The sequence below is a fragment of the Ambystoma mexicanum genome, chromosome 1q, assembly GCF_040938575.1.
Source record: "Ambystoma mexicanum isolate Mex_15411 chromosome 1q, UKY_AmexF1_1, whole genome shotgun sequence".
Lineage (NCBI taxonomy): Eukaryota > Metazoa > Chordata > Amphibia > Caudata > Ambystomatidae > Ambystoma > Ambystoma mexicanum.
The window spans coordinates 77,633,390-77,647,454 of record NC_090922.1 but is presented as its reverse complement, the minus strand read 5'-3'; the positions used below and the strand labels follow the sequence as shown (position 1 = coordinate 77,647,454).

At 50.2% G+C, this 14,065-nt stretch overlaps 1 protein-coding gene across 3 annotated transcripts in view; it reads left to right on the top strand.

The window, feature by feature from the left end:
* Positions 1-1,140: 1,140 nt before the first annotated feature.
* Positions 1,141-14,065, top strand: part of SPIRE2 (spire type actin nucleation factor 2) — a 468,191-nt gene continuing 455,266 nt past the window's right edge. For 2 of the 3 annotated variants that reach the window (XM_069635566.1, XM_069635565.1), the window contains exon 1: positions 1,141-1,687. In XM_069635566.1, the coding sequence (XP_069491667.1) occupies positions 1,435-1,687 (253 nt within the window). In that variant the 5' untranslated portion in view covers positions 1,141-1,434. The remainder of the gene's footprint in view (positions 1,688-14,065) is intronic. The other variant, XM_069635564.1, reaches the window with a different exon arrangement.

The following is a 14,065-nucleotide window of genomic DNA, read 5'->3' as shown; positions in this document are numbered from 1 at the left end:
AACGCAGCTCCTCCTTCAGTAAGCAACACGGTAAACAGATTGCAGTGACTGCAAATCTCTGCAAACCTCTGCGAATGCTCTGCGTTGGAGGTGGGGGTTTTGAAACGCAGCTCCTCCTTCAGTAAGCAACACGGTAAACAGATTGCAGTGACTGCAAATCTCTGCAAACCTCTGCAAATGCTCCACGTTGGAGGTGGGGGTTTTGAAACGCAGCTCCTCCTTCAGTAAGCAACACGGTAAACAGATTGCAGTGACTGCAAATCTCTGCAAACCTCTGCAAATGCTCCACGTTGGAGGTGGGGGTTTTGAAACGCAGCTCCTCCTTCAGTAAGCAACACGGTAAACAGATTGCAGTGACTGCAAATCTCTGCAAACCTCTGCAAATGCTCCACGTTGGAGGTGGGGGTTTTGAAATGCAGCTCCTCCTTCAGTAAGCAACACGGTAAACAGATTGCAGTGACTGCAAATCTCTGCAAACCTCTGCAAACGCACCACATTGGAGGTGGGGGTTTTGAAACGCAGCTCCTCCTTCAGTAAGCAATATGGTAAACAGACTGTAATTCGGTGTTAGAAGTGTATCAAAAAAAGTAGTGGAACTGTGACCCCGGCGGGGGACAGAGTAGGCAGGAAGGGAGCAACATGTAACACATTTTTCATTGGTTGCAACCTTGTTTGTTGACAGTCAATCATGTTGAAACAGATTTCAGTTTAGCTTCAACAGCTCTTGGATGGTAAAGTAGAGAATTGTGATTTAACTTCACAAAAATAATTTCTGGAATGCTTAAAATGGTTACAAAAAGTACTGGAACTGTTAACAGTAAAAAATATAAGTAGTGGAACACTGTTCCCGACCGTTCCCGCTCACTTCGACCACTGCTGCAGTGACTGCAAATATCTGCAAACCTCCGGAATGACAGCAGAGAAAGGGAGAGGGGAGGGGGGGGCGCGGGGAGATAGGAACCCTCACTCTATTGTACCTCTACTCCATGCCTGTCCCACCATCTCAGGTCCTCCTCTCTCTGTTTACTTCGATTTTCCTCCCCATCTCCCTTGTCCCTCCCTCGCTATGGACTCTCTGTTTATGTGTTCCACTTTCTTATGAAAGCCCCCTCCCAAACACCATTACTCCTCATGTATATCAGACGCCCAACCCTACTGTGCTTTTCTCCCCTCGCCGCCCCATCCCTCCCCATATCTGTATACCTGTTTCTCGGTGCACCCTCCTCGGTGCACCCTCCCGGGCTCCTTCCCTCTTCTGCCCCTCCTTCTCGTCCTCCCCTGTCCGTCCCCCTTCCTCCTCCCTCTGGTTCGGCGAGGCTTCTGCAGCGCTTGCAGTCCAGCGGCGCTGCACTGGAGAACGCAGCCCAGCCCCGGAGCTTGGAGATGGAGCGCAGGTGCCCGGTGGGGGCCGAGGGCGGCCCGTGATGGCTAGCCATGGCCCGGGCCGGTGGCAGAGAGCGCGGCGGGCCCCAGGCGGTTCCCCCGCCGGGGCCCCAGCCCGAGCCCGGGGAGCTGTCCCTGGAGCAGGTGCTGAAGTGCTACGAGCAGCCGGTGAACGAAGAGCAGGCCTGGGCCCTGACATTCCAGAGCTGCCGGGGGATGCGCGGGCCTGGGGGGGCTCCGGCTGGTCGCCTCCCGGGGCCCTCCGGCCTTGTCCTGCATCGGGACGGCACGGTCACTGTCAGGGGTGAGTCGGTGGCGCTATGACGGCGTGGGGAATAGATTGCAGGCAAGTGCCTGGCTGTGGCTGGGGGCGAGGGGCGGCAGGGGGCGTGGCCGAGCCTTCCGCCCTGCCACGGCAGAAATTACAGATCGTTTGCCCCGAGGGGTTGGGGCTAGAGGGGGAAGTGCGTATACCTGTGGATAGGATATCCCTCCAGCGAGTAAAGTCACGGGGCCCCAGAAGGGGCAGGTGGGAATTGGGTGGAAGACGTGTTTCCAGAGAACTCTGGGGGTGAAGGGGAAAGAAAAAGTGAGCACACAGACCGAAAAAGTGAGCACACAGGTCTGTGGAGGAGAAAGAGGAGAGGAGAGGGGTATTCCTAGAAGGCTGCGGGTGGCAAAGGAGGGGTGGGGGTTTCCGTTCAGAGGACTCAGTGAGTAACTGGAGTTACCACTGGCCTCTCGGCGAATATAAGTGTGCCCGGATAGGTCAGGGAGGGGGGGGGGATGTGTCTAAAAGGCGTGGAGTGTAGGGGGGTGCAGAATACCCGCTAGGGCAAGGGGGCACGGAATGGGGTGAGTTGGTCCAGGGGGTAATGAGTGTTAAAAGGGGGCAGGAGGTGTAGCTGGAGGGCTTTGGAGAGGGCACAGAAGAGGTGCTCCCTGTGGCTGTGCAGAGGGGAGGGAAGGAGACTGCCTGGGGGTGTGGGAGATAAACGGGGTACAGAGCCTGGGGGCATGAGCAGATCTATGGCACATGTGCCAGAAGGCAAGCAGCAGGGCAAGGGTCCGTGTGGTGCGTTTATATTTAATTGTGCCGAATGAAATACGTAAAACTTGATTTTTAACCAATATGAATTGTGGTTTATGTGTGCTATTTGTAGAGAGTCATTACTTCGTCGCGGACTTCGGTTCATTTTAAATATTGTAAATAATTAAAACGGACGTGGTAAAGGTTGAAGGGCATGAGAAGAGCTGCCTGTGGGCCTGCAGTCGGGCACGCGTGGGATGCTGCAGCCTGTGACTGGCCTGTGCCCCTGGAGCCGTGGGTGGGCCTCCGTGCTGCGGTGCGCTCTAGGGTGAGGAGAGAGGAGACGGGGGCATGTGTCAGGAAAGAGCTGCTTTGCCAGCGCTCTGTACAGCAGAGGCACCCAAGGCCGTGGCTGTGTGGCCTGTTTTACGTGTGGTCTAAGTAGTTGCAAGGCAGGATTGCCGGAGTCTGTAATACAATCGTGGCGGCGAGGTGGAGAAGGGTTTACAAGTCAGTGTTAAGCGAACTGTGGTGGAGCGCAGAAGCGATGGACTGGCGTGGGTGCTGCTAATCTCCACTGAGGAGGCCTGGCTCTGTGGCCTTGCTAATGAATCAGGGGTGCAATATGGCCTCATAATGTGGGTCAGGGGATTAATGGTGTGAGCCCCCCATGGTCACAGAGTCCATTCTCAGCCGGTCTCTCTCGTGGGCACGTCAGTAAATATGATTGAGTTGGGTAACACCACGCGTGTGGCAAGACCAGCACTCTGCACATACACCTGTTCTGTTCCTTGCCACTCCTCGCACTGCACCCTATCACGCCCAGCACTGAGCCACCAGTCATATGATATGATAGGTTATTTATAACGCGCTTAATACCCAGTGGTTTCTAAGCGGGGACAAGGGATCGAACCTTTGGTGCTCCGTCGTCTTGCTTCCAAGGCGAGCACGTTGCCGCTGAGCTATCCTCACACTATGAATGAAACCTGCCTCAGCAATTTTCCAGCCATTATAGGGGAGTCTCGCGCGCATACCACCCACCGCTGTATCACATCCCACAGCCGCCGGTGTGTGCACATCTCGGCCAGGTCCCGTTTATTAGAGGAGCACAGGTTTAAACCCTGTCGTATTCACGCCACGGCGCAGCCCTCGGCGGCCAGGGAACGCGGGGCCTTGGGGCTCGGGGTGGGTGTGCGGAGCGGGGGCGCGTGGAGCGCGCGTGCTTGGCGTCCAGCCCCTTCCCGGCACTGCTGCATCCGTCAAGGGCCGGTCTTCTGCAGATGCCCGCGCTGGCAGCCCTGCCCCCCTCCCCGTCGCCCCTGTAATTGCTCGTTCGATTTGGTTTTATTGCGCGCTTGGCCTCGAGTTAACGTTTACGACGCTGTTTCCCCGCCTGGAAGTCTCGCAAACGTGCCAGGCCCTCACACGGCGCTTTATGGCCGCCGGGCCTTTGGTTTCCTTTCCTGAGGAGAACTGCAGGGCGCAGCGCCGTCAAAGAGCGGGCATTGTTTACATTCTGCTGCAGCAAACCCCAGAAAAGATAGCTCAGCAAAGGAGGCCGCGCCCCCTCCTGCTCCCCCGCCTCCCCCCGGCCCCTCTTCCTCGGTGTCACTTTCTCATTCCATGCCCCACCGCCGCCTTGAAGCCCGCTCCGCGCTCCGCACCATGCTGGCTTACAACCCTTCCGTGCCAGGCTCACAGCTGGTGCACCTACGTGCGTCACACTCTACAGCGCCAATGGGTATCATCCTTCACTTTAGAGTCCACGCATTTTATATGGAGCTCGCTGCGGTATCACACTGGCTGCATAGTACACTGTTTGCAGTACGCCGAATCACGCTCCTTATGCTCGCACTGCCTCAGAGTGTACAGTGCTTGCTCGTTACACACTCAGTTTATCTTGCCCATCTGTTATCAATCTAATGCTCCAGGGTCCGCTGTGCAAATAAGCATGCTATGCTATGTTACCTCTCTGTATGCATAGCATAGCATTTATGCAGCGCGAACGGAGATAGCAAGCAACCAAGCACTATACTGCGCAGACGAGAAGAATGCAGAGGGAAGGGGAAAGGGGAAGCCCGGGCAGGTGGTCGGGGTACAGGTCCTAGGACTGCGCCATCTGTTGGCAAGATGCCCCCGCAGAGCCAGTCCTGCAGTTCAGTTTCTGTAGCGCAGGAAGGGTTCACCAGGAAGTTATTTATTTCAGTGAACTGGTGTGTAGCAGGAGACGCCTGGTTTACCTTCTGTTCTACTTGAATCTTTTGGATTCTAGTCTAGTGATGTCATAGTTTCCGGTGCTCAGGATCATGCTCCCTCCATTGTGCTCACTTTGGTATCACACTCCCTCAGCTGTGGCTGGTGGCTAGCACACTCCTTAGACAGTGCTCACTGGCTATCACAGTCCTTTGATAGTGCCCACAATTAGACCCACCTTATAGTGCTACTTGGGGAGCATACGCCTAGATAATGGACAGGGACGAGGTCATGGCATTTCAACCTTTTCAAATGAAAGGGGCCTGGGGAGGGGATGGGGGAGCAGGTGGGCTGGGGAAGGAGTTCCCGCCAATGCTGCCATGTTGGCAGTCAGCAGTCTTATAACACAGCAATATATTCCTATCTTAATCAAATCAAAACAAATTTATTCAGATGTATAAAAACAACCATTAAACGACAAATCAACACATTATTGCACAAATCCAAAATACAAATTCTTAAAAGTACAATTCATAAAACTAAAGTCAATATACATTTCCACGGACAACATACAGATACAATTAATTATCAGATGGTTAACTTATCAAAGGCTATTAAAAAAAAAAAAAAAAAAATAGTTGAGTAAGGGATCATACAAAAAGCAATACAGGAACCTTTGTCCCATTACTGGTGCTATTAGGCTTTATTACAGACCTTCACCCCCTTGCAGTTTTAGAATACTGTTTCTGAAATACATTGCTCTTTTCAAGAACGTCAAAAGAGCCCATGCTGTGTATACAGTTTCGGCACTCAAAAAGAACACAAGAGCAGCCCTATGTGTGCGGATCAACGTCTTCTTAAGAGCTGGAATCAGTGTCAGTTTACGAATACCAACATACCCAGTACAGAAGAACAGCAAATGAGAGAGATCCTCTCTACAGTGTCCACAGACTGGGCAACCCGCTGTGTATGGAAAACCCTTCCAATTATGGGTGTTACCTTGCAGCCGAAGGCAATCATACCTTGCCCTCGTGATCAACCATCTGTCCTTTTTTAGCGTACTCCATAGCAGATATGGTTGAATTCCATTCAGACAGCTAATGCTGGTATGAAATTCACCCTTTCTGTGGCCATACTCTAGCAAAGTTCTTTTTCTTACTAAGGTTTCACCCAACATATCTTTGTAAACGGTCCCTTCACTCTTAGAAATGAGTGTATCAGGCGAAAAAAGGGCACCTAAGTTGGCTTCGCCCAAGGTTGAAAAGACATACGCTAGCCAGGGGATTTTTTTCCAGCCACATTTGCCCAGCACCGTGCGTAAAATGGTGTGACACAAGGAAGCATGCTCATTGGCCCACAGCCTGACCCAGAATAAAAGTGGAGCCAACGCCCACTGATCTTCCCAAAACTCCACACCCAACTCCCTGTGGATGGCTATTCCAGATGCGCTGGACGGGAGCCCGAGCAAGTTTTTGAAAAATTTGCTCTCCTTTCTCTGGATTTCCGCCACATTCTGGAAACCCCAGATGGCTGCACCGTACAGAGTGGAGGCCACAGTTTGGGTGCTATAAATCTTAAGGATCACATCCAAAGGCCGGCCCCTACACTTCGACATAAACGAAAAATACCACCTATCTGTTGACTCATCTTGAGGGATTGTTTGGCCACGTGGTCTTTACCATTTAACGCCTCCGAAAAGCGTATTCCAAGATAGTCAAAGGATTTAACTCTGGGGATGATCTCTCCTGCACAAAGCATGGGTTTCATGGGCACAGGACGTTTTCTTCCAACGCACGGCATTACTGCAGATTTCTGAGTATTTATTTTTAGGCCCAAATTGTCCATAAACGTTGAAAACGCATTGATCAATATCTGTAGGGCCCTGGGTGTTCTTGCAAGAAGGACAGTATCGTCCACATAGGCCAATACTGGAAACCCCCTTCCTCCCAAAACTAAAAAATCTGCCAAAATACCAATCGGGTCCTGTGAGAGGCCATTGATGTAGAGGCAGAAGCAGATGGGGGCCAATACACAACCCTGCCTCACACCACACCCCACCTGAAAGCAGGCCGTGCAGTGCCCCCTAGGACCACTGCGAACACAGGCCTCATTATCCATATGGAGATCAACCAGAGCCTGCAAAATTTCCCCTGGACACCCTAAGGACCCAAGCACTGCCCAGAGCTTAGCTCTATCAACTTTATCAAAGGCAGTGCTTGGGTCCATGAAAGCCAAATACACTGCCTCGCCCCAACAAAACACAGTTAGCCACCAACAAGTACAAGTTAAGGCTCTGTTCTATAGTGCCCACTCCAGGTCGAAACCCGAACTGGACATCTGATAAAACTGACTGTTCCCCAAGCCAATATTCAATTCGGGCCAGCAGTATTCTCCCAAAAATTTTAAACGAGGAGTCTAACAAAGAGATAGGCCTATATGCGCCGGGGCTGGACAGGTCTCCCGTTTTAAAAATAGGGAAGATTATCGCCCTCTTCCATGAGGGGGGATATTTCCTCGCTTTCAAACAAGCGTTAAACACCACGGTTAAAAGTGGGGCCCACAGATCAACTGGGTCCTGGAACAGATCGAGGGTATCGCAGACGAGAAGAATGCAGAGGGAAGGGGAAAGGGGAAGCCCGGGCAGATGGTCGGGGTACAGGTCCTAGGACTGCGCCATCTGTTGGCAAGATGCCCCCGCAGAGCCAGTCCTGCAGTTCAGTTTCTGTAGCGCAGGGAGGGTTCACCTGGAAGTTATTTATTTCAGTGACCTGGTGTGTAGCAGGAGACGCCTGGTTTACCTTCTGTTCTACTTGAATCTTTTGGATTCTAGTCTAGTGATGTCATAGTTTCCGGTGCTCAGGATCAGGCTCCCTCCATGGTGCTCACTTTGGTATCACACTCCCTCAGCTGTGGTTGGTGGCTAGCACACTCCTTAGACAGTGCTCACTGGCTATCACAGTCCTTTGATAGTGCCCACAATTAGACCCACCTTATAGTGCTACTTGGGGAGCATACGCTTAGATAATGGACAGGGACGAGGTCATGGCATTTCAACCTTTTCAAATGAAAGGGGCCTGGGGAGGGGATGGGGGGAGCAGGTGGGCTGGGGAAGGAGCTCTCCGCCAATGCTGCCATGTTGGCAGTCAGCAGTCTTATAACACAGCAATATATTCCTATCTATATTCTTTTCGTTCTGGGGCTTTAAATGTGTGCTTTGAAGCGCTCGCATTACAAGCTTCATTTGCTGGAGCCCCTGAGGCGTTACTTGGGAGTGACAACCCCAAGTGATTCAGCAAATCTGGTTTGTAACGTGAGTACTGCAAAGTGCACATTTAAAGCAAAGAAATACACCTGGGTGTTAATAGCCACCGAGATGGCCAGCCAGCAGGGAGCTGAAACACTAAATGCCCACTGAAAATCTATACATTCCTCTTTGGCAGCGAGGGGATGATGTGGTGTTAAAAGACAAAGAGGTGATAATCAGTGGGCATTTAGTGTTTCAGCTCGCTGCTGGCTAGCTGCCTCTTGATATCGACAGTTATTAACCCCTGGCTGTATTAGTCTCCATTAATGTATGCACCCCACGTGTGCCGCAGACTGTTTTCCGCTCTAAGCAAGCGGGGGCCCCAACCATCACATTGAAATGGGTCCCCGCACTTCTTATGCCGGGCTTGATGGTGGACATTATCACACTCTCTTTATATTGTTTGCGGCTATCAAACTCCTTTTTACAATGGTCACCGGCTATTACACTCTCTTTGCAGTGCTCGCTAGCTATCACACTCTCTTTGTATTGCCCGGTGGCTATCACATTCTGCATATATTTCTCACTGGCCATCCGACTCATTGTTTGGCCAGAATTCAATTTCTTTGGGTTCTGTTGCCTAACTCTATGGATCCCCAAAACATTTTGCTGGCCTTCATGTTTTTTCTGGACTTACGCTTTGTGACTAGAATGGCTTCAAGGGGAGCTTCCCTGTCACATCAGCCCTTCTGCTTAGTGGCTCATACGGCTATGATTGCACGAGTGCTTTTTAGGCACCACACTTTGGGCCTACAGAGATTCTATCACCCTGAAACAGTGGTCGAAGTGAGCGGGAACGATCGGGAATGGAGTTCCACTACTTATATATTTTTTACTGTTCACAGCTCCACTACTTTCTGCAACCATGTGTTCCATTCCGCAACTGTCCTTTGTGAAGTTAAAGCACCCTTCTCCACTTTACCACTGGATATCAGTTACAGCGAAAGTGAAATCTGTTTCAATTCAATTGGCTGTCGATCAGCATGACTGCCACCCTTGTGAAAAATGTGTTGCACGTTGCTCCCTTCCTTCTTACTCTGTCCCCCACCGGAGTCACAGTTCCACTACTTTTTTGGTACACTTCTTGGCCTAAAGGGTGCTAAGTCGCAGACTCGGTGGCAGCTGTCATTTAGTTGTAATTGTTATTAGTTATTTATAACGTGCTTAATACCCAGAGATTTCTAAGCGGGGACCGAACCTGTGTTGCTCCGCCGAGGCAAGCGCATTGCACCTGAGCTATCCGCCAGAGATAATTTTTGGCTCCACCAGTGTTGTAGACTTTTTTTTACCACGTTACTAGCCCAGTGCACCTATGTGGTACCCATTTGGCTGGTAGGACAGCTCAGGGGCCACATGCTCATCTTGGAAGGAAGACAGCGCTGAATAACAGCCCCGCGCTTAAAGAAGTTGGGCTTCTACAATAATCACGTTATAAAAAAACAAATTCATTGAATGTATTTTTTGGCATCCATGTCCCAGCCATTTTGTTTTGTGGCTTTTCCTTGAGTGGAGCATGAGGGAAGGCCAAAAGGGCCGTTTTGCTGATATAGGTTATCCCGAGCCCACAAAGACACCCTTGGTTTAGGATCAGACCAGTACAAACTGGGATAAAAGTCCCCCAGACACCCCATTCAGCATCATATAAGGAAGTGTCTGTATGTTGGGCAGTTTGTCTGTCCAGACCTGATTGGCTGGCCATCCATCCTCTGTGCAGTGCCTGGAGTGTGATTGGTGGACTAGCTTAGGGCAGCCCTGGATAGAATCTGTTTATCAGAGGGGGGGGGGGGCGTGCATTCCTCCACTCCATTCCCGGACTCACTTGAAGACTGCTGCTGAGATGGGTTGCTTCTGAGGGTCTGGGGGTTACCGCTGTGACTCTGCCCCTGGTCCTTTGTCCTTGCATCCCTGCTCTCCTGGGTGGGTAGAATCCCTTGATGGCCTCTTGGTTTACTTCTTACAGTCCCCCTTGCTTGTTGGATTGGTTGATCTGCTGGGCTCTTTCTCGACTGCATTTGCTGTGTCTCTGGCGACATCCCCTTGACCCAAGTGCCTAAAGGCTGGGGGTCTCTTCTTGCTATCCTGGAAATTCGAATGGCTGTTAGCCCATTCCGTCTCGGGACCATTGTGGGATGTCCTCGGCTGTCACCAGTCATTGTCTTCTAAATTGTGGGGGCGTTTTCTTGCTGGCTGAACCCTCCTACTATCTTGGGCTGTCCTTTGACACTTGTTGGGTTCGGCAGAGTGCTCCTTGTGCTGTTGTTGTGTTGCTCATCAATTCTGGTGCCTTCTTAGTTGTGGATGCCTCCTGCAAGTCCAGGATGGGTCCTCGTTTCGAGTCACTCCACCCTGAGAGGTTCACTGAAGTGGCTGGCCCTAATCCCAACTGGAAAATTCACCTTTGCACCCGGCTGCTCGAGCCATTTTTGCAGCAGACACCGGCTGAGTGAGTTCTCATCCCAGGTCTTGAGACTCTAATCCTGGAGTTGGCCCTGTTCTCCAGGATCCCCCTGGATCCGGGACCAGTGGATTGTGCAGCCGTTCCCCTTTCTACACCTGATTTCCATCCGAAGGAGTGGTCATTGAGCTGCCTCTGCAACCAGCTCTTCCTGTCCCACTGGGTTTTGCCCCTCAGCAGGGCTGTCAGAAGATGTGGTGAGGCCCGGGGCAAAACATTTGGTGAGGCCCCCTTACAGTTTTTTGCACTCGGCCAGCGGCGGCATATCCGCACACAGGAGACTTGAGAAATCTACCCTTGAGTTTGTGTGCAGGATCCCAAATATGGTTTAGTACTACTTTCTCTACTGAAGAAAGGTTCATGCCAGACTAACTTTTTTATCATATGAATAAATATATATAAGATGGCATGAGCTCTCCACTGCGCCACCTCCAATTCTCTGAGGGTCAATCACTTTTCCAAGCAAAGAGTTGAGGGCAGATCTCTTTCTTCGGCTGGGGCCTCCCTCTGGAAACAGCCTCCCTGCCTCGCTAAAAACGAGGAGCACCATCTCCGGTTCCGGAAGCACCCCAAGACCTGTTTATTTGCTTCTGCCTTCTTTCTTCCTCTCCCTTGCTGATCACCTGCCTGATCCATGCACTGGTCACCTGGTCAAGCTCTGAATTCGGGCCCAGGTCCCTGCCTGTTCGTCCTATTGCAATCCCGCACTGCCTCTTGGCTCCCCTGCACTTGTGGTCTGTATCTGTTGTATCTGTAACCCTACAGTCCCCGCTCTTGCTCGTATTGTCCACCCGTTGGCTACACTTATGAGTACTCACACTTGCCACCAGTTGGCTGCACTCTTGTTTCTACTTTGTTCCTGCACTTCTGCATCCTACCCCACCCTCGGCACTTCTCCACTCCCCATTCCCTGCTCTTGTACGATCTGAATGACCCAAGGCCTAGTAAGATCTGTGTTTTGTCCTACTCTTTTGTTTCTCCCTCCTTGCCTTGTCGCGCCTAGAAACACTTGCGTACAGGAACGTTATAAATGCCATATCATATAATTAAGGAGCACCCTGCCCCTGTTTGCGCATTAAAACACACATCATACACAGTGACAAATGATGTACAGTGGAGGCTGGTACATTTCTGAACTTAAGAGGCTTAAATGTTTGTTCCAATTAGTCAGGATCAACAGAGCACAGTGAGGGAGCCCAAACCAAAGGGTGGCTTGGGGGGGGGGGGGGGTTCTCACTCCCAAGAAAATGTTTGAAACATTGGGTTAAAAGTATGCATTTTATAGCACTTTCTTTGCAAAATTGGGTAGAAATCCACACAGTTTGCAATTGGTTTTGTATGGAAGCACATGGAAATTCCCAATAGTTGCAAATCACAAATTGTGCATAGGAACATTTTCCAATACATTTCATGCCGCCTTTCCACTCGAGATATGCTAGTATAAAAATATATTCATGCTGGTTGTTCTAATTATGTTGAAGCAGGCTGCATCAATATTTGCCATTATTACCATGTACGGATTCCCAACCAGTAAAAATGCCATGCCACAGAAAGTATATCCAGGCTGACTGTGTACCATAAGTGTTATTACTGGCTAGATTGGCCTACATTCAAAGTGGGCCAATTTAGCCAAGTAGTATGTTTGCTTTAACCATGATGCATAGTCCTGTGCATCAAGGGTAAAGCAAAAAGAGCACTGGCAATGCTAACAGTTTGGGCATTTGTGTAGGCATGGCAAAGGCACTTCTGTATTGGTATTAGCTGGCCATTGATAGTGCCAGTGCAAAATGGTTTGAGTACCTGAGCAGCTAATAGCAGTGCCTCGTAAATGCCTAATACTTATACATAAGCCAAAACTGTTGGCTTTGCCAATGCTTATTTTTAAAAGAATTTCAGCGAAAGACATGCAGGGTGTTTTTAAATTGAGTGGCCAAAGGCAGACCTGATTAAGACATTTTTATTACACCAGTTACGTGTTTACAACTCCAATGAAGTCATGAACTCTTAGAAGACTCCTTTGAGGAAACACTTGCAGGCACATTGAGGGCAAAGTTTGATGGCTAGCCATGTTTAAAGCTAGCCCAAAGAGTTCCAGTGAGGAGTTGTTTTGGGTGGGGAGGACAGGGACTGGGTGAGAATGCCATAGGGATAAGCATGGCCATGAGAAGTCATTTCACTGTTAGCACCTGCATTCATATCCATACACTTTTAGGTAATTGAAATTGTGATGTGGGGTTAGCACTTGCATGCTAGGGGAGTGATTAGAAGGGAAGTGGTGACATGAGACATCTTATTCTCACAGCAGTCCTTAAGTGTGATGTTTCAGAAATGAAGGCAAGAGGTAGCTGCTTGTAACATTGAAGCTTCACCAGAATAGTCTCATTCGAAAAGTGGAAAGATTTTAGGTGCCCCCACACAAGGAAGTTTGCCCCTTCCTCACAGCTACTGACGTTAGCACCTCTCCCAACATTTGAAGTATTAGTCCCCTTTCCCCCCTGACATTTTAGCCTAGGTGCACCTCTGATGCCATGAGCCCACCCCTTAATGAAGTGACCCCCAGGGTGACTACATTTAGGGGTGGTGCTGAACACACACTCACAAAAAACACTTTCACCCATGCATTCAACCACCAGTTACACAACTCCATACATGCATGTATACATAAAACCAAACACAGCATTGACACAAACATCAACATGCACGCATGCATTCATACATACTAATTTAATTTAAATACACATACACACTTTTAATTTAAAATAAAAAACACTTACCTTACCTCCATGCACCCTTAAAAAGCATCCACGCAGCCGACACGTAGACATGCTGCCTGACAAGAGAGAACTCCTCTCCCATCAGTCAGCGGGGTCACGCTGAGCAATGTGAACACACTGACTGACAATAGAGAACTCCTCTCCCATCAGGCAGCGTGGTCACGCTGAGCAACGTGAACACACTGACTGACAAGAGAGAACTCCTCTCCCATCAGTCAGCGTGGTCACGCTGAGCAACGTGAACACACTGATTGACAAGCGAGGAGTCCTCTCTAATCAAGATGAACACACTGACTGACAGGAGAACTCTCCTGTCAGTCAGCGTGGTCATGCTGAGCAACGTGAACACACTGACTGACAAGAGAGAACTCCTCTCCCATCAGTCAGTGTGGTCACACTGACAACATAACACACTGACTGACAAGAGAGAACTCCTCTCCTGTCAGTCAGCATGGTCATGCTGAGCAACGTGAACACTGACTGACGAGAGAGAACTCCTCTCCCATCAGTCAGCGTGGTCACACTGACAACATGAACACACTGACTGACAAGAGAAAACTCCTCTCCTGTCAGTCAGCGTGGTCATGCTGAGCAACTTGAACACACTGACTGACAAGAGAGAACTCCTCTCCTGTCAGTCAGCATGATCACGCTGACATGAACATACTGACTGACAGGAGAGGAGTCCTCTCCCATCAGTCAGTGTGGTCACACTGACAACATGAACACACTGACTGACAAGAGAGAACTCCTCTCCCATCAGTCAGCGTGGTCACACTGACAACATGAACATACTGACTGACAAGCGAGAACTCCTCTCCTGTCAGTCAGCAAGATCACGCTGACATGAACATACTGACTGACAGGAGAGGAGTCCTCTCCCATCAGTCAGCGTGGTCACACTGACAACATGAACACACTGACTG